Source organism: Sceloporus occidentalis, unplaced genomic scaffold (assembly GCF_023333645.1).
Source record: "Sceloporus occidentalis isolate IW3139 unplaced genomic scaffold, rSceOcc1.0.p SCAF_131, whole genome shotgun sequence".
Lineage (NCBI taxonomy): Eukaryota > Metazoa > Chordata > Lepidosauria > Squamata > Phrynosomatidae > Sceloporus > Sceloporus occidentalis.
Window position 1 is genome coordinate 405,938 of NW_028317111.1, and position 24,088 is coordinate 430,025.

The 24,088-nt window shown below is 44.5% G+C and overlaps 2 protein-coding genes across 2 annotated transcripts in view; one reads left to right on the plus strand and one right to left on the minus strand.

The window, feature by feature from the left end:
* Positions 1–17,970, minus strand: part of CD2AP (CD2 associated protein) — a 42,644-nt gene extending 24,674 nt beyond the window's left edge. Inside the window, exons 1-3 of the mRNA XM_089499202.1 lie at positions 17,861–17,970; positions 13,855–13,989; positions 13,679–13,773 (exon numbers count right to left, since the gene is read on the minus strand). Of these exons, the coding sequence (XP_089355328.1) occupies positions 13,679–13,773; positions 13,855–13,989; positions 17,861–17,970 (340 nt within the window). The remainder of the gene's footprint in view (positions 1–13,678; positions 13,774–13,854; positions 13,990–17,860) is intronic.
* Positions 17,971–18,839: 869 nt separating this feature from the next.
* Positions 18,840–24,088, plus strand: part of TNFRSF21 (TNF receptor superfamily member 21) — a 33,376-nt gene continuing 28,127 nt past the window's right edge. The window contains exons 1-3 of the mRNA XM_089499203.1: positions 18,840–18,898; positions 19,108–19,190; positions 22,988–23,058. Coding sequence (XP_089355329.1) covers positions 18,840–18,898; positions 19,108–19,190; positions 22,988–23,058 — 213 coding nt within the window. The remainder of the gene's footprint in view (positions 18,899–19,107; positions 19,191–22,987; positions 23,059–24,088) is intronic.

Sequence of the window (24,088 nt, forward strand, 5' to 3'; positions counted from 1 at the left end):
CGATATAATTACCGCGGGGGTCCCGACAGACCACCAGGTGAACGAGCAGCCAGGACCCCCACTGATTTCAATGGGAGCTCTTAACTGCTACTCATTGGCTGCTTCAGAACGGCTAGAAGGGATCCGATTTATCAAGTGTTTATTTTATTAGTAAAATATATTTTTTTTTCAACTTTTATGAAAAAAAGTGCAACAAATAAATAAAAATTTTAAAAAGTGCAAAAAAATAAATGAAGAAATGAGGAAATGGATTAATAGAGTCCCAAAATATCCTTGTGATTAAGGAGGGGATGAGGGTCACCCCCCCCCCACCACCACTTGAGGAAGGGGAAACAATGCTACATACTTTACATTATTCACATTCCAGAGCTCAGGGCCACAACATGTTTTTTTTCTTTTTTGCGTTTAGCAGATTTTCATTCTTTCACATGCTTTCCGTGTAAATACGCACACGCTCCACGAGAAACGCTCCTTATAATACGGTAAACGTTTGCCCGCAAACAACTTAAATTGATCTTTTGTACTCCGAGCTATAAAACTTCCCCGGCTTATCTATCACACCCTTGGCCCTGATCAAACAAGTGTGTGGTCTGTAGCCTTAAAAGAGGAGGAACCTGTATAAATAACACTCACCTCGCCCCTGTCAAAGTCTGAGATTCATATCAGAGGAGAAGGTTCTAAGAAGCAAGCTTATTCACTAAGGGGAGCGTTGTAGTTTATGTTCCTTGACCTCACTGTATAATGTATAGTTAAATCAGCAAGATTTCTCCAAAGCCTTAAATTATACATTATACGGGGGGGGGGGGGGGGGGGAGAGTTGGATCTTCACGATAATCAAAGTGAAGGAGTTAAACCATAACTCAACTGACAATTCACGGATTAACCCCCGAAGAGCCAGGGACGTGCAGTTCATATTTTGGGCAGTAAGCGTTGTTGAGGGGCTTTTATTTATTAAAAAACAAAAAGTTCTATTATCTTTATTTCTCCACGAGACGCCCAATGAACGGCCAAAGGCATCTGGATGCAGTATGAGGTAATGCCTTCTAATGACATCACAGAGGCGTCCTAATCGATTGAGGAAAAGTAGAGTCATCTCTGATGTCGCCAAGAGGCATCCCTACACTTGGAGATCAGTAAGCGAATAGCAACCACGGATCAAATGGGTGCTTTTTGTTAAAAAGGTGTTTTTGCTGTTTTTTTGGGGGGGGGGGTTGGGCGGTTGTTTTGGGACGGAATGTTTCTATCTGGAAGCTGTAAGGCGGTTCTGTGGAAATGATCTGCGGAGTTTCTCTTCAGCTTCCAATGTGATCTTTGTTTCAGGTGATTGTATTAAAGTTGTGAAAAACTGAATTTAAAAAAAAAAAAAATTTAAAAAAAAAAAGTTTTTTATATTCTATATATTTTTTGTTAACTTTGTGTCTAAGGGAAAAGGTAATGTGGGAAAGCAAGATGCAGAGAATTACTGATTGCGTGTTTTTTTGTTTCTCTTTTAATATTTATTTTGGTTGATTTGATTGATGTTTGGCACATAAGAGTTTGGAGTGATTATATATATTATATGTATATTGTTTCGGGACTTTGTTTTGTGATCGGTGCCAAGGCTCAGAGATTACGCCGTGATGAATAATAATCGATATAAATGAAATAAGCTCCGACACTAGCCTGCCCCCTGCTGACCGTTACCTGCCTCCCGATCAGTGCCGATGCGCACACATCGCCTGCAAACGGGGTTTCAACGGACTTTTCTCCCTCTCCATGTGGCCAACGACAAACATTTTAACCAGGAATCTCCAGCAAGCCGTGAGCGGAGCAGGCGGCGACCAAAATCACAGGAAAACGCGCTAAAAATATATATCAAAATTCGAGTCAGAAATGGAGACCTAAAGGGAAGCTGCAGGGGTAGGCGAGATCGGAGCCTTTGCCGGGTTGGGGCTTATTCATTAAACGGAGTGCGCAGGGGAACTGCAGTTTTAATTCTGCTCTCATAACCCAGGCAGGGGCTGAGCTGGCCCAGCACAATGTGTACTGTAGATCAAACCCGCAAGGAGACTAGAAGGGCCGAACGGGTCGTATCTGCCATCAAATTCTCATTCTAGTATCTGCCGACTACATGTTTAGTCAAAGTCCATACTATTGTAAAGCAGCGTAAGATCTCAGAGGTCTCTTCTTCAGGTGGGCTAATACAGCTATATTAATTTTTCACGCACCCTATGCAATCCTTCTCAATTGGCTCAATATAAATCTATATAGCGCTATATCTATATACAGTCCGTTGCTTAACATGTTATACATAAACCTAGGCCCTGCCGGCAGATCCGACCTTAATCAGCCTTTGGTCCAGTCTTACGTCCACGAGCCATGTCCCTGTCCCGTGCATGTTTACATTCCCACACTGTATTAGAGTTTCTACCACTTCCGCTGGGAGGCTGATACACTTATCTACAACCCTCTCTCACATTACCCGTAGAATTTAATTAGAGCCTATAGACATTAGCGAAACCTTTGTTACCATGGTAACAGAATACTGGTTTCTCTGGGTAAATGTGTAAAACTACTTTTGTCACTGAGCTCTGCCAAAACGGCAAACGTTTCCCCCGGATATGCCCTGACCGCATGGCACCCAAAGGGTTAAGCCAGGAGTGCATGCGCTGCGGTAAGCGACTTAACATCTGGCAGATGTAAAGATACACGAATGACCCACTTACACATCCATGTCTCTAGTGTTTAGAACACGATGTTCACCAGCGCACACATGACTGCTCTCTGATTGGACGCCCAGCCTGTATACGTTAGGAGATTTGGCGACTTAATTGGGGTACGGGGGCCGATGCGGGCCGCAGGGTGTAGCTGCATTAATAGTACCAGGACTATTGAGGGGGGGAAAAGCCCTTAAAGATACAGGGTAATGTCCGACAGCAACACTAAAGCAGCAGCTGATTAAAAGTAATGGGGGGCTAAAAGGCTTACATAAGCGAGAAGCTGCAGCTCTACAGCTGCAGCTTTCCTCCCCTTTCATGGTCGGACAGTTTGAAGCCCGCATTCTCAGGCTAATAAGAAATCACTGAAAGCCCAAACCCTCCACATTCTGCCGGCATCCTAAACGGCTCCACGCGGCTCCTGCGATGCCCCGAGACAGACATTCAGGTCCTTAACGGATTCGTATAGCGCCAGCATATTCCGCAGCGCTGTACGACGAGTCAAAAGGGCATAACGTCACAATAATGCGTGCATACAATAGGCAAGGAGCTTACAATCTAGAAGGGACGCCGAGTGTATTCCAGGGGGCCGGCGTCTCCATGGAAACGTTTCAGTGTCCATCAGCTGTTTCTACGTAACAGAAACTTTATTACAGACACAGAGTCAGCAGAAACGCCGTTAATTACAAGCAGCTAGTCTACATTACATACCCGAACAGCATAATAACTGGTCTTCCTCATCTGGTAGGCTATTCCAAGCACCCACCACTCTATCAACAAAACAAAGAAATGCCCTAACCCATTGTTTATAGTAAGCCAAGTGCATAGATTTTTAATCAGACTCCACACTGAGCTGATTGCTTTATGGTGATGGTAATGAAGTCCGCTCCTTCTTAGACTCATTAGTCAGAGAGAGTCTGGCTGGGCGGTTAATACCGAGCCATTCTATTGTTTCCCACAGGCAGTAAGGAAACGGGGTGTTTAGTAGATTGGGGATCAGATAACAGAGCGAGAACTAAATACAAATGGCTAATATGCAGATGCCTCAAACCAAGGTGACGAGGGGACCCTGTATAATGCATAGTTAAATCCAAGATAACTGGCAAGAGTTCTACCCACATTTACTTTGCTACGCGATCCAAAGACGACGGATGCAGCGCAGCCTTCACAGCGTAACCTTACAAACACAGACAGCTCTTCCGGCAGCGCAATTATTTTGTCAACACCAATAACAAACAACACGCGCACACACACTCATATATACACACACACGCACACGCCCGATCACAATGAAGACACGGCATCGCAGTCCTGTTTTACTGCTAAATAAAAATCTTTTTAAGGCAGCCTCCTTGGGAAATACACCCAGCTCCAGCGCCAAAACACCAAACCATGGGATCTCTGCTAACAGAAAGGGTGGTAGATAAGCGGAACAGCCTCCTGGCGGAAGTGGTAGAGGGTAATACAGCGAGGGAATGTAAACACGCACGGGATAGGCATACGGCTCCTGAATCTAAGACAAGACCGACGACTGATTAAGGGGTGAGTATTTACAGCGGAAGAAATGGGCGACTAGACGGGGAGAACGGGGTCCGATCTGCCAGCTTTGAAGCAACTCCAATGCTCGACGGGCCGCTTCCTGTCTGTCGGTGGGCGATTACCATATTAACCCGCAGACAGCATTTCCAGGCACTCGGTTTTCAGTCTGACTCATCATTATCATTATTATAATCATTTTTATAATTGTATTATTATCAGAATTATTAAGCTGTAAGAGTTTCCAAACTGCTTCGAGCCGCTCATCGATGTGTCCAGGATTTAACCGACAAATAAACAGCACATCATTTAAAAAATGGTCGTTTCTAGTTGTCTATCTTGTTCAAGGTCAAAGATCAGACGGACTCTCAGCCCATCTAGTCGCCCGGCCATATCCCTATACCATGTATGTTTACATTCCTCCGCTGTATTAGCCTCTACCACTTCTGATGGGAGGCTGCTCCACTTATCTACCTCCTCCCCAGTAAAGTAAAACTTCTTCCTAGGCCAGCTATATAACATGCAACAAGCAGCCGACGAAATAAAATGGTTACCAGATGTAAGGAACAGAAGCTTTACGTTAACAAGACGGTAGCAGGAAAAATGGGGCGACCAGACATTAAATAATGCCGTTAGAATTCTACAAACACCGAGCCTCTTATTAGACGCTTGATTACCGAGATGCAACGCCCCAATTTATTATTAATGTGAAACAGGACATTATACCCACCCGGCAATCAGTAAAACCTTTACTGAGCCTCAAATGCCACCACCTGAGACAGACCTTAAGAGGGGTCACAACCTGTAGAAGCTGAAGACCCTCTTAAATATACAACAGGGCGAAAGAATATTGGGGTCCCACAAGCTAACACCCCCCCCCCACACACACACACACACACACAAATACTTGGACGGGGTCCTACAGAACAGCCTACAGCCAGGTACCCCCATGGCACAAACACGAGCCCCCCCCCCCAAAAAAAAAACCTGACAAAGAGGCGCGCGCACACATTTTGGGGGTTACTCAGCTGATAAGAGGGCCCAGTCACCCAGCTCCCCAACCACAGAGGGGATCCTGGCCTCAAAGTTTTTTGGGAGGGTGGGGCAGGAGTTACTCAAAGGGGTGGCAGGAGTTACTGCCCCGGGACAGGATGTGCCCCCATTACATTCAATCCCTGCCTCAGGGTCAGAGCTGCACCCGCACCCGAGGCCGAGGCCCAACACCCGGTAGTCCTTTACTCCCCCACACCGCCGGCCCCTGTAACGGGAAACTTACCCATGCTGCCCGGCTGTCTCCGGCCCCCGGATTTGGGGATTCTTTCTCTGGCCTCTCACTCCGTTACTCCCCAGCAAACTCAGCCCATCCAATCCGGTAGGCTCCCCTCCAGTACCCGTGTCCCGTCACTCTCCTCGCACACCGGTCTCCTCTACTGCCGCCAACCAGCATCCACGACGGCTAGAACGCCACCTCGGAGACTGGACAGGTCACATGACAGCCGCCGGCCAATCACAACACGATGCCGCTCTCCGACTCTATCCCTTTTTCCAGTCAGGGAGACTCCGTCCTGTGGCTGTTGCCAGGTGAAATTACGTCACTGCGATGGGCGGAGCCTCTTGGACTCTACTTCCTGGTGCTGTTTCTGCCTGTTTGCCCCACGCTTTATTTTTTATTTCGTTTATTCTTTGGGCCTTTAATCGTGTAAACTGTTAGCTCTGTGGGTCAGAGATCTCATTTCCTTATATATTCATTATTATTGTACGACTGCACTTCTGTAAAGCACTGTACATAGCTGTAAGTGCTCAATAAAGATTTACATACAAAATGCTGGCTTTAAAATAATCCCATTAGGCCATGTCATTAAAATAAATCATATATTTACAGGAAGCCGATTGCAATATGTAACGTGGAGTCTTTAGTTGGGCCGACGCAAAAAGATTTTCAAATGCTTAAGCTTTGGTGACCTCAAGGGTCTCTTCTTCAGATGAAATGGCAGACTAAGGAGAGGGGAGTCTCGAAGTGAATGTGTATTTTTTTTATATGTAGACTCATACCTCCCAACAGTCCTGGTTTTCACGGGGCAGATGAGCCCAGGGGGCAATTCCTGTCTTAGCCCACCTTGCCAGCCCTGCCCTGTATGACACTAAACAAGCCAAGTGTATTTGACCACACCCAGTTCCCGCCCAGGTTCTGCCCACTTACTGCCCCCTTTAAATCTACTAGGGGCTAGCCCCGCCTCTAAATGTGACTAGCCCCGCCTCCAAATGTGACTAGCCCCACCCCCAATCTCACACTGTCCCTTCCTGCCTCCTGTAATTTATCATGGCTGGAAAGTTCCTAGACGGGTATATTAATGGCCTGCCCTCCAGACCAAAGGGTACAAGCCCTCCCTGGCCCCTATATACAATAACCCCCTTTATACGTGTATACGTCAGTGGTGGGGCACATTACTATGTACGGTGCATTAAGGGGTTACAGGACTGCCACTGCCTTAGAGCAAATGGCAATTTTACTTTAAGCAAGAACCAATCCTTCTGAATTATCGATAAATTCACGGTGATAAAAATCAAGACTTTCTCGTCACGCCAGAAAAAGAAACCGGTTTCTCGGGGGGGGGGGGATAACACCTTTTGAGTTATTTGAACAATTTCAGAATTTAATTATTAACTCAGCGGTAAGGGCCGTGTAAATATGAAGCTAGATCTTCAGGGGCCGAGGGAACCTATTCTCAGTATCGCTTCTGTTGATTATGATGAGCGTAGGCCCTTCCACCATCTGCTCGGCCCCCATACTTCAACCTGACCGAATACTTCAAGGGAAAGCAGAAAATCCACCTCTACCCTCCCACAAGAGACAATTTTTAGCATTGAAAGTAAAGTCCCATTAAAAATAAAAAAAAATCCCCTTGAGCATAAACCCCAGCGCTGTATACAGTAATATAACCCCCAGCGCTGTATACAGTAATATAACCCCCAGCGCTGTATACAGTAATATAACCCCACAGTGCTGTATACAGTAATATAACCCCAGCACTGTATACAGTAATATAACCCCCAGCGCTGGATACAGTAATATAACCCCCAGCGCTGCATACAGTAATATAACCCCCAGCGCTGTATACAGTAATATAACCCCCAGCGCTGTATACAGTAATATAACCCCCAGCGCTGTATACAGTAATATAATCCCCCAGCGCTGTATACAGTAATATAACCCCCCAGCACTGTATACAGTAATATAACCCCCCAGCGCTGTATACAGTAATATAACCCCAGCGCTGTATACAGTAATAACCCCCAGCGCTGTATACAGTAATATAACCCCCCCAGCGCTGTATACAGTAATATAACCCCAGCACTGTATACAGTAATATAACCCCCCAGTGCTGTATACAGTAATATAACCCCCCGTGCTGTATACAGTAATATAATCCCCCAGCGCTGTATACAGTAATAACCCCCAGCGCTGTATACAGTAATATAACCCCCAGCGCTGTATACAGTAATATAACCCCCAGCGCTGTATACAGTAATATAACCCCCAGCACTGTATACAGTAATATAACCCCCAGCGCTGTATACAGTAATATAACCCCCCAGCGCTGTATACGGTAATATAACCCCCCCAGCGCTGTATTCAGTAATATAACCCCCAGCGCTGTATACAGTAATATAACCCCCAGCGCTGTATACAGTAATATAACCCCCAGCGCTGTATTCAGTTATAATCCCCCATAATCTCTCATTTTGCCCCAATAAACCCCTTTATCTGCAGACCTGGAGCCGTCGTTGCTGTCAGTCATGTGATATTTTTGGTGACTTTCCCGGCACAAACACCACACTGAGCTGATGCTTTATGGCGATGCTAATGAAGTCTGTTTCTTCATTCATTAGTGAAAGTCTCTGACTGGGTGATTAAGACTGAGCCATTCTGTTGATTATGATAAGGAGTGGGGTGTTTGTCTAGTAGATCAGATAACAGAGTGAGAACTAAATACAAATGTTTTTGAAAACCTATTTTTCATTTTCTTGGCGAGCGTCGCCCTTTGTCCTTGTCTGGTGGGGGCGTCAGCAGCTTTTCAGTCTTTATGAGCCGCCCGTGTAACAGAGACAATGCGAGAAACACATAGGATACAGTGTATAGAGGAGTCATGTTACAGGGCCTCACCCCGTGAACAGATCCCAAGGAAGATAAGACAGGAGAGTAAGAGACAGAACGCCAATGCCAACAGATGGAGGAAATCATTGTTTATAAGATTATAAACCTAAAGTTTAGCCGGGACGTTATCGTCATCATTCCGGATCTAGAGAGTGGGAAGGCAGACCGTTGGCTTTAAAAACCCCAAAACACTCATTTTAGCCTCTTTGATAGAAGAGGTCCTGCAGGGATCTGACATTTCTTCTCACAATCGATCAAGCGGCGACATGGAAGCAAGAATCCTTATCAGATTCCTGACCCAGGAGCATCACTTGGGTCTACCTAAAACACCTAATATTCTGGTCATTTGGTGTCCACCTCCTGGACGGTCCAAGGCGCACGGACCATAGGAGAAAGAGCCAACACGTGTCTCCGAACCCTCCTAAACGTCCTCCAACTGTCCTTCAAAATGTCTCAGAGGTTCTTGCGGTTGTGACTATTTGGCCAAGTGCTTTACCGCTATCCATAGGGAGCGACCATGACACTTCTCCCCCTTTCTATAGCCGTTAATTAGGCGTGGGAACCTCTTAATTAATTATTAATGAGCAAGCACCATTTATCCTTAAAGTAATATGCCTATTAGTGATTGGCCATCTCTTGAATTTGTGAGTTGGACCATTTAGTCCTCTCCGTGCAAACGCGACACAACTGCCAACTCACAACCTATTGTTGTGAATAGACCCTTCTGTTATAGGACCAATGTATTATTATTATTTATTGTTTTATATAGCGCCATCAAATTCCGTAGCGTTGTACAATGTATACAGCAGACCATGAGCTATGCAAAGACGAACTGGCTGGCTGGGATTGCAAGAGTTATGGTCCAACCGCAGCAGGGAAGAAGCGGTTAACTTAAAAAAAAAAAAAAAAAAAAAAAGCTGCAGTGCTTTCTTAATGAACCGCAAACTTACACTTCTTTCATAAATTTTTGCATTCTGGTGTTCTGAGATTAGTAAAGCTTGTCTGGGTTTTTTACTTCCCTTTTTATAAATGTATAGCAGGCAAAAGTTTATAAAAAAAAAATAAAAAAAAATGTTTCAATAGATGGAAAAATATTTCTTAAAATAATATTTAAAAATAAATATATTAAAAGGCAAAGACAGAGGTCACAATGACAAGACTCCGAATTAATCTACAGAAAGATACAATATATATATATATATATTGCAAAAGAAGTTAAAATAATAAAAATAAAATACAGCTAAAATAATCCTTAGGAGCGGTTCAGCTACTTACTATTGTCCATTGTCAACCTCGTTGAGAAGAAGCACTACTGACTCGTCTGCAACACAATACATATTATTCACATCTACTTCCTAGACTCTTTTGTTCTCATTTTAAAGGGGAAAACATTTTTTCCCTTTAGCTTTAACCCAGAGGGTGTGCAGTTCTATCTCATTTTGTTCCAATAAGTCCCCATTGCCGTCAGTAATTTGATGTCAGTCGTTTTTTACTTTCCCGGCTCAGACACCACACTGAGACAATGCTTTAAGGCGATGCTAATGAAGTCTGTTCCTCCATAGACTTTCATTAGTCAGAGTGTGTGACTGGGTGATTGAGACTGAGCAATTCTATTGTTCCCCAAAGGCAGTATGATAAGGAGACAATGTGTTTGTCTAGTAGATTCGGGCTCTGAGTGAGAACAGAGCAGTCCTCACATTGGCATATATATATATATATATATATATATATATATATATATATATATATATATATATATGGCGGGTCGTGACCTATCATTCACATATATACCATGGGTCATGACCTCACATATACCTCCAGTATAGAGCCTGTCTCCAAACCCTATCATTTCCTCATTGTGAAGCCAAACGCATAACCCGTGGACGGATGTAGACAGGCAACATGCAGTGCCTACCAAGCAGAATGCCTGCAAGAGCGGAAACAATGGGCAGACAGGAGATTCGGCTCTGCCTTCTTCGTGGAAATCAGAGACCAGAAATAGCTGTTTATGTAAAGTGTGTATATGTGTATGTGTATTGTGACAGAATACCCCTTCACTTTGGTACTCTGTCCGGGAATCTTTACTTACACACAGTCTTCCAGGCTGCAGAGACGGCTCAGACACGAGGAGGGTAAAATAAAAGGCTGGGCCTGTTTTTATTTTTCGTCACAGGCATAACAGAAAATAAATAAATCAAAACAAAAAGCCTCGCTCTTGTGAGCACTAACTAATACAAGTTACTCCAACCTAACTGCAGTTGGACGGCTTATCCGTTCCAACAAAACAAAATAACACAATATATGCAATAATTGCAGCAGTCAGTGTTTTTTGGCAGCTCTCTCTCAGGGAGCCAAATGATCTCTCCTCTGCACTGAGACCAGGAGGCTACTTAACTGCCTCTCCCATTAATTAGTGGAACCAGGTGAGTACTAGGAGAGTATCCGATAATCTCCGGACTGGATTCCCACCTGCTGGTCTTCGGCTGCTCATAAACTGTGGAGTGGAGCACTGGCCCGCCCTACTCTCCAAATGCTCCACCCCAGGGACCCAAAACACACAAATAACAGCAACAGACGTTAATAATTCCAATATTAACAGTGCATCTCCCTGGGGCTAGTAAAACTATTGTGGGTAACCACCCTTCAAAATATAAGGGGATATATACACTCCCTCCATTATCATCCCCTGCTTTCTGTCACAGTATATATATATATATATATTTATATATATATACCGTATATATATATATGACTTCCAACTGTGGGTGCATCTTCAGTATGCCGTTTATTCCACCATAGGGATCCAACCCCTATTAGACTAAGACAAGCATTAGGTGGAGAGAGCCCTGCTAGCACACAGTGTCTGTTAGAGTAAAGACCTCGATTCCATTGCACGGACACTTGTGAGTTCCTCCTATTCACTAAAGGGAGAGCTGGGAGGAGAGTTTGGTCTTAATTCTCCCCTCACTCTTTGTTATGAAGGGGCCAACGCTGGCAGGTTACCCCCACTGCGGAGGGATAAGGTGGGCCTGTATAATGTATAATTCAATGGGTGAGGAGACTTTGAAGGAATGTCATTGATTTAACTATACATTATCCAGGGCTGGCCAGGCTCTTCCCGAAGCTCACTGGAGTTGGCCTTGCATGATGTCTAGTTTAGTCAAGGAATTGAAACCATAACTGAATAGACCCTAGAACATGTACACACGAATACATGTCCTATTTTAGCTGTATCTGAACGTGATACTGTCTGGAGACATAAGTATTAACCCCTTAATGACAAAGCCCCTACACGTACGGGCTCAAAATGCATTGTTTTCAATGGGTTTAGGAACCGCCCCATTGTCCTTAAGGGGTTAATTCAGAAACATGGGGCGAAAGCGGTTTGAGAGACCATTAGAAGCTGGATGGAACCCAGAATGCATAATAAGGGCACTGAGACACCCCGAGCTTCACTATAACAGGTCACCGACGTATTAGTTGGGAGGTAAAACCACAAGGATACAAAGCATATTGTGCTGTCTACACCCTACGATCTACAACCAAAACAGGACAGCCAACAAAGTAGGGACTGTTTGTCTCCTTCCACAGATCTACGAGACTCACGGAAGTCTAGTCTTGGCGCAGACACATTCAGTGGCCTTAATAAGAAACCGCGCTCACCACGTTACGTTACCTGTAATTATGGCTACGTGGGTTCTCAAAATAGAAAGGAAGAAAACCAACCAGAATAGAATTCCACCTCTTTCCACCTCCTACAGACACATCTTATCCTTACAGGGGAAGTCCCAACAACACCCCCAGCGCTGTATACAATAATAACCCCCAGCGCTGTATACAGTAATAACCCCAGCACCCTATGCAGTAATAACCCCCAGCACTGTATACATCAATAACCCCTGGCACTGTATACAATAATAACCCCAGCACCCTATACAGTGATAACCCCCAGCACTGTATATATATCAATATCCCCCGGGGCTGTATACAATAATAACTCCAGTGCCCTATACAGTAATCACCCCAGCACCCTATACAGTAAAAACCCCCAGCGCTGTATATAGTAATAACCCCCAGTGCTGTATACAGTAATAACCCCCAGCGCTGTATACATCAATAACCCCCCAGTGCTGTATACAGTAATAACCCCCCAGTGCTGTATACAGTAATATAACCCCCAGTGCTGTATACAGTAATATAACCCCCCAGCGCTGTATAGAGTAATATAACCCCCCAGTGCTGTATACAGTAATATAACCCCCAGCGCCTTATACAGTAATAACCCCCCAGTGCTGTATACAGTAATATAAACCCCAGCTCTGTATACAGTAATATAACCCCCAGCACTGTATACAGTAATATAACCCCCAGCGCTGTATACAGTAATAACCCCCAGTGCTGTATACAGTAATAACCTCCCAGTACTGTATACAGTAATATAACCCCCCAGTGCTGTATACAGTAATATAACCCCCAGTGCTGTATACAGTAATATAACCCCCAGTGCTGTATACAGTAATATAACCCCCCAGCGCTGTATAGAGTAATATAACCCCCCAGTGCTGTATACAGTAATATAAACCCCAGCTCTGTATACAGTAATAACCCCCAGCACTGTATACAGTAATATAACCCCCAGCGCTGTATACAGTAATAACCCCCAGTGCTGTATACAGTAATAACCTCCCAGTGCTGTATACAGTAATATAACCCCCCAGTGCTGTATGATAAGGAGTCGGGGTGTTTAGTAGATCGGGGTCAGATAACAGACCAAGAATCATACAAACGGCTGATATGCAGCTGCCTGAAAACTTTATATTATTAAAGCTAGAAATGTTATAAAATAGAAAACAGCAGAATATTTTTGAAAATTTATCTTTAATGAAATACTAGAAATAAAAAAAATATGGTGAGAATTTTCTTGAAATGGTACCAGCAACTGTCACAACTTTTGACAGAACTAAATTTATTAATTAAAACAACCCACAGCTGGAGCTTTCTGTTGGCAATCAATGTGATGGTCTTTGGTGCTTTGGGTCAGTGACTGTGGACACCCCTCCTGCAGACAGACGTACGCGAGTACAGACTACAGACACGAAACATACAGAAGCCAGCGACGGTCATTCATTAAACTGCGTGATTGACGTCCCCAGGGAACTGCCCATGGTAGGCCACCAGGAGCGTCCCCTCTTCTGGGGGAGTGGCTTCCCAAAGGGGTGGAGCTAGCCTCATTAGCATGAGGGGCGTGAGTTGGCGGTGGTGGGAGTGCCCAGAGAAAGAGGAAACTTACCCGGAGACCCAGAAAGCGGCGATTCACCCGGAGACTCTGCATCAAACCAAGAAAACTCCCAGGTATCCCGAGAAAAAAGTCCCACCCAGTCACACCTGTGGAGAAGTCACACCCAGTCACACCTGCGGAGAAGTCACACCCAGTCACACCTGCGGAGAAGTCCAACCCAGTCACACCTGCGGAGAAGTCCCACCCAGTCACACCTGCGGAGAAGTCCCACCCAGTCACACCTGCGGAGAAGTCCCACCCAGTCACACCTGCGGAGAAGTCCAACCCAGTCACACCTGCGGAGAAGTCCCACCCAGTCACACCTGCGGAGAAGTCCAACCCAGTCACACCTGCAGAGAAGTCACACATACCTCAATCCCACAATAAAACCTTTATTAATACATATTAACGTGTTACCAGCAAAAAACGATATGTACATAGGAAGGAATAGTGGGATTCCATATAACCGGCTAGAGTTTGTGTTCTGTCAGTAAATACAATGTTCTGCATTGGGTATAATTCACGAAGGTTCAGGCGATTTAGGTACCTTTTTTCAAGTAGGCAATACACATGTATAGTGCTTTTATTTGTAGAACAGGCAAACATATGTATTACTGAACCAGGATAATGTCAGTTTTTTACAGAGGCAATTCTTTAATTTGATTCTGACATTAAAAAAAAAAGCTCAGGTTGTCTCAAGCACTTGATACTTATTCATGTCTGTTTTCGCATGGCCACTAGGGGGCACTGCATACTAATGAATGGCAATTGTTAATGAATTACAACACAATGCTGGCGCATGAACTAGTAAAGCTCTGTGTTTACCCTACCCTTACAGTAACTAATTCATCAACAACAAACAACTCATCTAAAGTGGAGCAATGATTGTGTCGATCCTGAGAACAAACATTTCAAGTCCCCGATATGACTATACAATACAAAAATCAAACTCCAGTGAGCTTCTCATGCAGAATGGCCTGCGCTGGCCCTGTATAATGCATAAGTAAATCGGTTAAGAAGATTTTAGGAAATCACCCACATTACCTTTACATAATGTAAAGGCAACTCAGACCTTCGCGCAGGATAAGCGCACTGGGGATCGTCCATTCTTAGTGATATTAGGAAGCTGAATTATTTAACTTTACTGCAGATTCTTTGTTTAGTGAATAGAACCCAAATATATAACGCCCAGACATGCATACATACATACCCTTTACATAGATATGAGACAAGCGCGTGTATTTAGACAGAGACAGCCACACATGCACATGGAACCGAGCTTCTACCAGCACAGAGTATCTCTGTCCCTGTGACTGCAGGCTGCTGGATGCAGTAACTCTGAGCCTGGTCTTTTCCCTACCAGCAGCAGGGGAGGGCTGGCAGCCTAAGGCCTGGGGGGCAAGTCAAGTGAAGTGGCTCAGCCCCCTCGCACTCACCTTTCACCCCTCACGCTGCTCCCATCACTATGCGGCCATCAGACGGCTGGAAAACTGATCTAAACGGCCGCTGGGTGCTGATGCCACCGGCCGGAGCTACTTTAATCATTTTTTTTTTATTTATTTAATATGCCAGATCGGCTTGCCATATTAAATTTTTTTTAAAAAGTATTAAAGTAGCGCCGGCCGGCAGCATCAGCACCCAGCGGCCCAGCCCGCCCCTGACCAGCAGAGTCATGCAGCTTCCGGTCCTACTGACCATAGCATTCTACTACAAAAAAAACCCACTTCTTTCAGGTTGATCCTGTCCTGGATAGAAAGTGAGAAGCTTCCTCTATCACTGATTCGGTCTCTGTCCCTGCAAATACCCCTGCAGCAGGAGAGGGACCCCGTGCAGGTGGTCCTCACATCACTCAGCACTGCGTTCCTGCTGTGATCTGATTTTGGTGTAAGCAGATATGATGTCAGAGCCGTAACTTGTAAATCTGAATGGAACATTAAATATAAAAAATAACATCAGTGACAGTCGGTTTCCCATGGTGGATTCTGTTCCAGAATTCCAGATGTGAGCGGCTGCCCTTAGGCGGTGTTGTGCAGGTACACGCAGTGGTCTGCTATGTGGCTGCTGTCCGTGGTGCTGGCGAGGACGATGGGCCATGGAGGCTAGCGTGGAATTCAGGGCTCTCTGATCAGGTCCTACATGTCAACATTTTAGTGAAATCACATTTACACACACAGATAAATATATATATATATATATATATATATGTGTGTCAATAAATTAATGCATTTATTTATTTTACCTGTTTGGGGTTAGTCAGTAAATAATTCTAATAAAGAGTCTGAAACTTTTTTATCGATCAAAATTTGGATTACAAATGGTGAGGAGAGACAGAAAAGTCCAAAAGGCCCCAAGGAAATGACCGTGTGGGTTGATCCATAAATTCCAAATTCACAATGTGCCCTTGCTATAAGGATAGACGGCAAGCTCACGGGCACAGTCCTCAACTCCTGTTGTATCTGTATAATTGTTATGTAATTGTTACCCACCCAATATTTAGATTGTACAGCGCAGTAGAATATGTTGGTGCTTAATAAAGAATTATATACGGTATACTGTATATATATATATATATATATATATATATATATATATACAGATATCTAGATTGTAAGCACTTTTGAGCAGGGCCCTCCTCACCTGTTGTCTCTGTAAATCAAACTGTTATGTTATATACTACTTGTTATGTCCTGTCTACCCATTGTACAGCGCTACGGAATTTGATGGTGCTATATAAAACAATAAATAATAATAATATATATATTTCCTCAAACTATCCACTAGGTGGCAGCAGCACACCTTTCATAGAACAGAATAAGGCTCCTTAGTAGGTAATCCTAAAAGGAGATAAATAATCCAAACAGTTCTGGAGACCTCAAGAGCCAATAAAGCAGCTTTTTAACCCAAAAACCCCTTAATGGGTTGGGCAGTCAGGTTTTTGTGGCCCTATTCCTTGAAATACCACCTCCTGCCAGAGGCTGATGTATCCCGTCATCTGGCAATCAAGCTCTTGAGCTAAATGCAGGTCCACACGATGTATAAGGTCAGTGCAGGCAGTGCTAATAAATCCAGGTCAGTACACAGGTAGATATACGCTCCGTGTCTGTGTGCCACGCAATGGGGATTTCCCCTGAACTAACGGCAGCAGTCCTGCCACCACGCTCCATAACGTTACATGCCACATACATGGAAACCTTGTCATTATTTAAAGATACACTTGAGTCACCTGCATTCAAGCAGGGAAATCAACTATAACATACTGAGAATAGGAAGGAATCAGCCACAGACTGTGTGACCCCGAGAATCTGCCCCCTCACCCTGAGATTTCCCAGATATGGTCATGGTCAGGGCCCAATTACTATTAGACAGCCCTGCTCCTGACGTTGAAAACATTTCAATATGTAAGGTGATTTAACAAAGTACAGGAGGGAAGATTATATCAAAGGAGGAAAAACATTAGAAGCTCACATGTAATGGAAGGAAGTTTTACTTTATTGAGAGGGTGGTAGATAAGCGGAACAACCTTCCAGCAGAAGTGGTAGAGGTTAATACAGTGAGGGTATTAAACATGCATGGGGTAGGCACACGGCTCCTGAATCGAAGACGAGACCAACGACTGATTAAGGTCTGAGTCTTTACAGCGGGAGAAACGAGCGACTAGATGGGGAGAGAATGGGGGGGATCTGCCGTCACATCTGCCGTCACATTCTATCAGCATTATATTTCCTATAAAACCAGGACACTGGAAGGCTTATGACATCACATATACCCCCCCCCACCCACACACACACACACACAATACATGGTATTCTGTATACATGATGGTATCTTGGTTGGGACAGCTGATGGTAGGGAGTCCCAGCAAATTTGGGTCCATCGGCAGCTAGGCTGATGTATTATTTGGATGGGGTTCACATAGATGTAACAGGGGTTCCTAATATAAAGGTAACTGAATCCGAGGAGGAAGTACATATACCCAGCTCTCTGTGACAAAATTCAATATAATGAGACGTCTGACCAGCATGACATCACAGAATTAATCATAGAAATCCATTCACATATATATATATATATAGCCAATGTTTGACATCATAACGCAGCTCTGCCCTTATTGTGCACACCTCTGACATCATATAACACGCTGCCTGTGCAGTGCTGCTGCCCTTTCACAGATATAGAAAGAGGCCGCATGCTTACTTAGCGGCACACGGGGTCTTGTTGAGGATGACTTCGGGCTGGATATGCGCGGCCCCACACTGCGTGATTTCACGGCTGATGGCCTTAAAGCGCCAGCACAGCTTAGTCATCCCCCAACCCGGCCCTGGAGATCGGGACAGGGGCCGGTTCAGACAGCTGGAACATAAGTCTCTCTGTCAGGGCTGTCCTGAGGAAATCTGTACGTTTGTTAACTATTACACAAAAAGGGCCAGTTTCTTTACTAGACACTGTCTACTTACACACAGGTGCTATTTAATTATTATTATAACTATTATTGCTACTATTATTATTACTATTATTATTAGTAGTAGTATTATAATCATTATTACTACTATTATTATAAGTATTATTATTACTATTATTACTACTATTATTAATATTATTATCACTACTATTATTATTAGTATTATTTTTATCATTATTACTACTATTATTACTATTAGTATTATTATTACTACGATTATTAGTAGTATTATCATTATTACTACTATTATTAATATTATTACTATTATTATTACTACTATTATTTGTACTACAACTATTAATATTAGTAGTAGTATTATTAACAATATTATAATTATTACTGCTATTATTATTATTATTATTATTACTACAATTATTATTATTATTACTATTAATATTTTTGACACATGTATTTAGGAGGAATAACTACCTGTTTCCCAGACAAAATGTTGGCAAGAAATAGAAGCCGGAGTGGTGGGGTATTTGTAAGGCTGGCTGAGCATGATACGAGTCGCAGGGTTCTAGAGGCTTCCAGGGCTCGGACGCTGATTCCCTGACGAGGTGATGAGAGTTGCAGTGTGACTAATGCTGAGCTGACCTGCGTTGCTCTGCCGGGGATGATGTCATAGCCTGATAGGCGTGTCCGCATCGGACAATCTCATGCAGTCAGCTGCAGGGGGCGGGTCCCCTCTGCTTTGTCTCGCTGTGTAGCGTCATGGTGGGCGGGGCTCGCAGGGCTGCTCCCCTGGCCGCTGTCAGTGCCGTGGCATTCTGGTGCTGGAGAGGGGAGCGGTGAACCTGCTCTTACCCCAGCTATGGCCACCGACCCGTGCGCCGCCCGGTCTCACCCTGCCCAGCTAACCGTCTGCCTTCTACTGCCCCAGAGGGGCTGCTGAGATCTGCCCCAATAAGCAAAGAGCATGAGCTAGCCTCCTGTGTGCTGATGAGGGGTCCTGGACTCTCTGACATCTCCTGTCCTCTAGCCATGTGGGCTACTTGGAAGAGGGGTGCCGGCTGCCGCAGAATTCCAGTGGTCAGCAAGATGTCTGCTGCGTGTTTATTGGCTGTGAGTACCTCTATGTTAAAATACTGATAGATCCCCCCCCCTCCCCCCGTGTACCCAGATTCCCCATTCACCCAGATTCACCCCAATGCGCTGATACCTATCAGTCGCAGCCACCATACAAAAAAACAAGGGCGCCAATGGGGACCCAGTAGCCCCATACAGCTCATCCGAATTGGTTCGCTACCGGCTTACCTGCCCCAGCTGCTGCCTTTACTCTCTGGTGGCTCTAGTTAATATAGTAGAGGGCTGTTGGGGCAATTATCTGCCCTCCTCCTCTGTGATGTAAATGGATTAACTCAAACTCCCAGGCTTCATGTACCACTAGTGTCATTAACACCTTGGGTGCCAGCAGACTGCAGATCAAATACACTCCTATACCCAGCCCTTTGGCACTCAAAGAGTCAACTCAGGCTTTTTATTAACAATAATGATAATAATAATATTTTATGATATAGAAGCTCACTGGGGTTGGCCCTTCGTAATGTATAGGAGCTGAATGATGATAAACCCCCCTGTGAGTGAACCAGTCCTGTTTAATTACCCTTACACAAAGAGACAGTATAGAAAATGCATAGATGGAGCCCAGAGAGGATCTAGTCCTGATGCACATGCTGTCTAAAGCCCATGTTAATCTAGGTGCCCTGGTGGCTACATGTTGAATTGCAAGTAAGAGACAAGCAGCATGTAGTGGCTCAAAATCTTTAAATCAGGGCAGCCCCCCCCCCCCCAACGAAAATAACTTGCAGGTTATCTCCTGTTCCATATTAAAGATGCTGTTGAGAGTAAGTATGATACTTACTGAGATGGTGGTAGATATGTGGAACAGCCTCCCAATAGATGTGGTAGAGGTTTAATACAGTGAAGGAACTTAAACACGTATGGGATAGGCATATGAGGAGAAGGCAGGGAAAATGGGATATACATACATACATACATACATATATATATATATGTATGTATGTATGTTATTGGCGGATGTTATATAGACTATTGGTAGATGGCATATATGATACATATGTTATTGGAAGAAGCTAAATATGCTATACATGTTATTTGTTGATTGTATATTTGATGTATATTTTATTGGTATATATATATATATATGTGTGTGTATGTGCTATACTGTAGATGGTGAATATGGTATTGGCGGATGATGTATATGATATTGGCAGATGGTGTATAGGATGTGATGTATATGATGTATATGGGATTGGCGGATGGTGTATAGGATGTATATGGGATTGGCGGATGGTGTATAGGATGTATATGGGATTGGCGGATGGTGTATAGGATGTATATGGGATTGGCGGATGGTGTATAGGATGTATATGGGATCGGCGGATGGTGTATATGATGTGAATGGGATCGGCGGATGGTGTATATGATGTGAATGGGATCGGCGGATGGTGTATATGATGTGAATGGGATCGGCGGATGGTGTATAGGATGTATATGGTACTGGCGGATTGTGTATGTGATGTATATGGTACTGGCGGATGGTGTATAGGATGTATACGGGATTGGCGGGTGGTGTATATGATGTGAATGGGATTGGCGGGTGGTGTATATGGTGTATAGGATGTATATGGGATTGGCGGATGGTGTATATGATGTGAATGGGATTGGCGGGTGGTGTATATGATGTGAATGGGATTGGCGGGTGGTGTATATGGTGTATAGGATGTATATGGGATCGGCGGATGGTGTTTAGGATGTATATGGTACTGGTGGATGGTGTATAGGATGTATATGGGATTGGCGGATGGTGTATAGGATGTATACGGGATTGGCGGGTGGTGTATATGATGTGAATGGGATTGGCGGGTGGTGTATATGGTGTATAGGATGTATATGGGATTGGCGGATGGTGTATATGATGTGAATGGGATTGGCGGATGATGTATATGGTGTATAGGATGTATATGGGATTGGCGGATGGTGTATATGATGTGAATGGGATTGGCGGGTGGTGTATATGATGTGAATGGGATTGGCGGGTGGTGTATATGGTGTATAGGATGTATATGGGATTGGCGGATGGTGTATATGATGTGAATGGGATTGGCGTGTGGTGTATATGGTGTATAGGATGTATATGGGATTGGCGGATGGTGTATATGATGTGAATGGGATTGGCGGGTGGTGTATAGGATGTATATGGGATTGGCGGATGGTGTGTATGATGTGAATGGGATTGGCGGGTAGTGTATATGGTGTATAGGATGTATATGGGATTGGCGGGTGGTGTATAGGATGTATATGGGATTGGCGGATGGTGTATAGGATGTATATGGGATTGGCGGATGGTGTATATGATGTATATGGGATTGGCGGATGGTGTATAGGATGTATATGGGATTGGCGGATGGTGTGTATGATGTGAATGGGATTGGCGGGTGGTGTATAGGATGTATATGGGATTGGCGGATGGTGTATAGGATGTATATGGGATTGGCGGATGGTGTGTATGATGTGAATGGGATTGGCGGGTGGTGTATATGGTGTATAGGATGTATATGGGATTGGCGGATGGTGTATAGGATGTATATGGGATTGGCGGATGGTGTGTATGATGTGAATGGGATTGGCGGGTGGTGTATATGATGTATATGGGATTGGTGGATGGTGTATAGGATGTATATGGGATTGGCGGGTGGTGTATAGGATGTATATGGGATTGGCGGATGGTGTATAGGATGTATATGGGATTGGCGGATGGTGTGTATGATGTGAATGGGATTGGCGGGTGGTGTATAGGATGTATATGGGATTGGCGGATGGTGTATATATTGTTTCTATGGTACATTTTGTGAAAGTGTTTTCCGTGCAGTTTCTGATATTGGGAAATCCGTGTCCTCCCTGTATATATTTGCTGATTAGTTAATATGGAGATCCTGTTACAGGGAAACGAGCGCACATACCGGGCTCACTAGTTTCGGCATGATGGGAGTTGTATTTACATATCCAGCGGTGACCGTCGGTGTTCTCGCATATCGGATGATATTCTGGCGGGTGTAATGCAGAACTCCAGTGCCCAAATATTGTAAAGTCTCGAGCCCTAAAGGCATCTCCTAGCTGAAATCCCTGCTTGAACACAGGTGACTTCATTCAGAATATATTTAACCTCCTAACAACAATTCCTGGTTTTCCATTAAGAATTTTATAGACTACAAGAAAATCCTTTCTGCTCGTTTACAAACCTTCCGCTCGTTATCGTTACTGGATTTCCTTCGTTCTTAGAGACAGGTGGATAAACTATCCCGGGGCGGAAACTTGAGTGGAGCTTCGCGCTCGTCAATGCCGTAGCCCTTGTGGGTGGGTGGACCGGAGGCGATTCTGAACGGGGTCTTTCTGTCGATAACGAGTAAGAAAAGTAACTAAAATAAACGTATTCATTTTTTCAAATAACAGACAATTTTGCTGTATTTTCTCTGATCTTCGTTGCTAAGCCCGCCCATTCCTGACATCACAGCGTTGACTTCTAATCACTCTCATCACATCTATCACACGGAACACCTCGCTCACTCACATCTGTTTCACACGCAGGAGCAGGACATGGCAGGTGGGCGTGGCTGCTGGTGGTCAGACTGCTGTGATGTAATACATAGGGGGGAGGGCTTTGGGGGAAATGGCAGGACTCTGTTGCTAGGCAACTGTAGTATTTGAATAAACTATTAACCACATTTTTTAAGAGACGGGAAGCAATAAAGAAAAAACCCCACAATGACATATAGCCTTCTGTATAGGGCCCCTGTCCTGCCACATGCTCTTTTCGCTGCCCCAACCCATGCTTGCAGTTGAGGCCAAAGTCCAGAAACAGCCCCTGGGCCCCAATCCCTGCAAAGTGGCCATTGGGACCCCACAGCCGGTGAGAGCCTAGTCCCAAGTAGCAGTCTGTGGTGGCCCCCATTCTTGGTAGCAGGCCTCAACGGCCAATAAGGGGGGCCCATGACAGATTGGGGAAGCCGGACCCCCAGCTTGTTTGGATCCCTGATGGTGGTCCCGCTGTTAATACAACGTCGGGGTGCTTAATGGATCGATATAGGAGACCCGTTCTGACCTCCCCCTTCGTAACACCGGGTTTTCCTCTGTCTGTGAGCCGTGAATATTCTACAGTGTGCGTTATATCTGTAATCTCATTACACCCAGATATACTCTGCACTCGCTAATCTGCAACGTCTCCGGACTCCTCCACCCCGGCTAAAAAATCCGGCTAGACTTAAAAAAAACAAACGAATCACCTGGAACGTTCCTTCCTTACTTAATTAGAAGTATTTTACTCTTTACAGAGAGAGTTGTGGATACGTGGAACAGCCTCCCAGCGGGGAATGTAAGCATGCACAGGATAGGCATAAAGGGAATCTACGACGAGACCAACAACTGATTAAGGTTTGAGTCTGGATGGGCCGAATGGGCACATTCTAGGTTTCTATGTAAGAATGCTGTCTCCATGCATATATCTATGAAATGTATTTGCAGGCTGCGCTAAACATGTTAGCGAATGCATAGATCGAACGTTTTAACGTCTGATGCAGTGATGTCTTTTATTATCTGGACGCGTTGTGGGTACAGTGAGAGGACTAGCAGAATGTATAGATCAAAATGATCAGAAATCTGTGTGTCCGGGGTAATAGATCCTTAATATAAATGCAGAAAGTGGTGAAACGGTGTTAAACCGAAGCACTAAAAATGTAAGAACCTTCTCCGCTCTCAGCGTTCGCCGATGGAAGCAGCTGCAGTATGCAAGTAGGCGTTTTGAGCTGTCGGATGACGGCTGGGTCTAGCTTGGCGGTTTCGTTAAAATCCAGATGTCACCCTGGCATTTCAGGCGCCCATCTGCCGGCTCTCCTGATCTCATATCAGCGACGGATGAGTCATTTTCCTCCATGCGCAGCTCC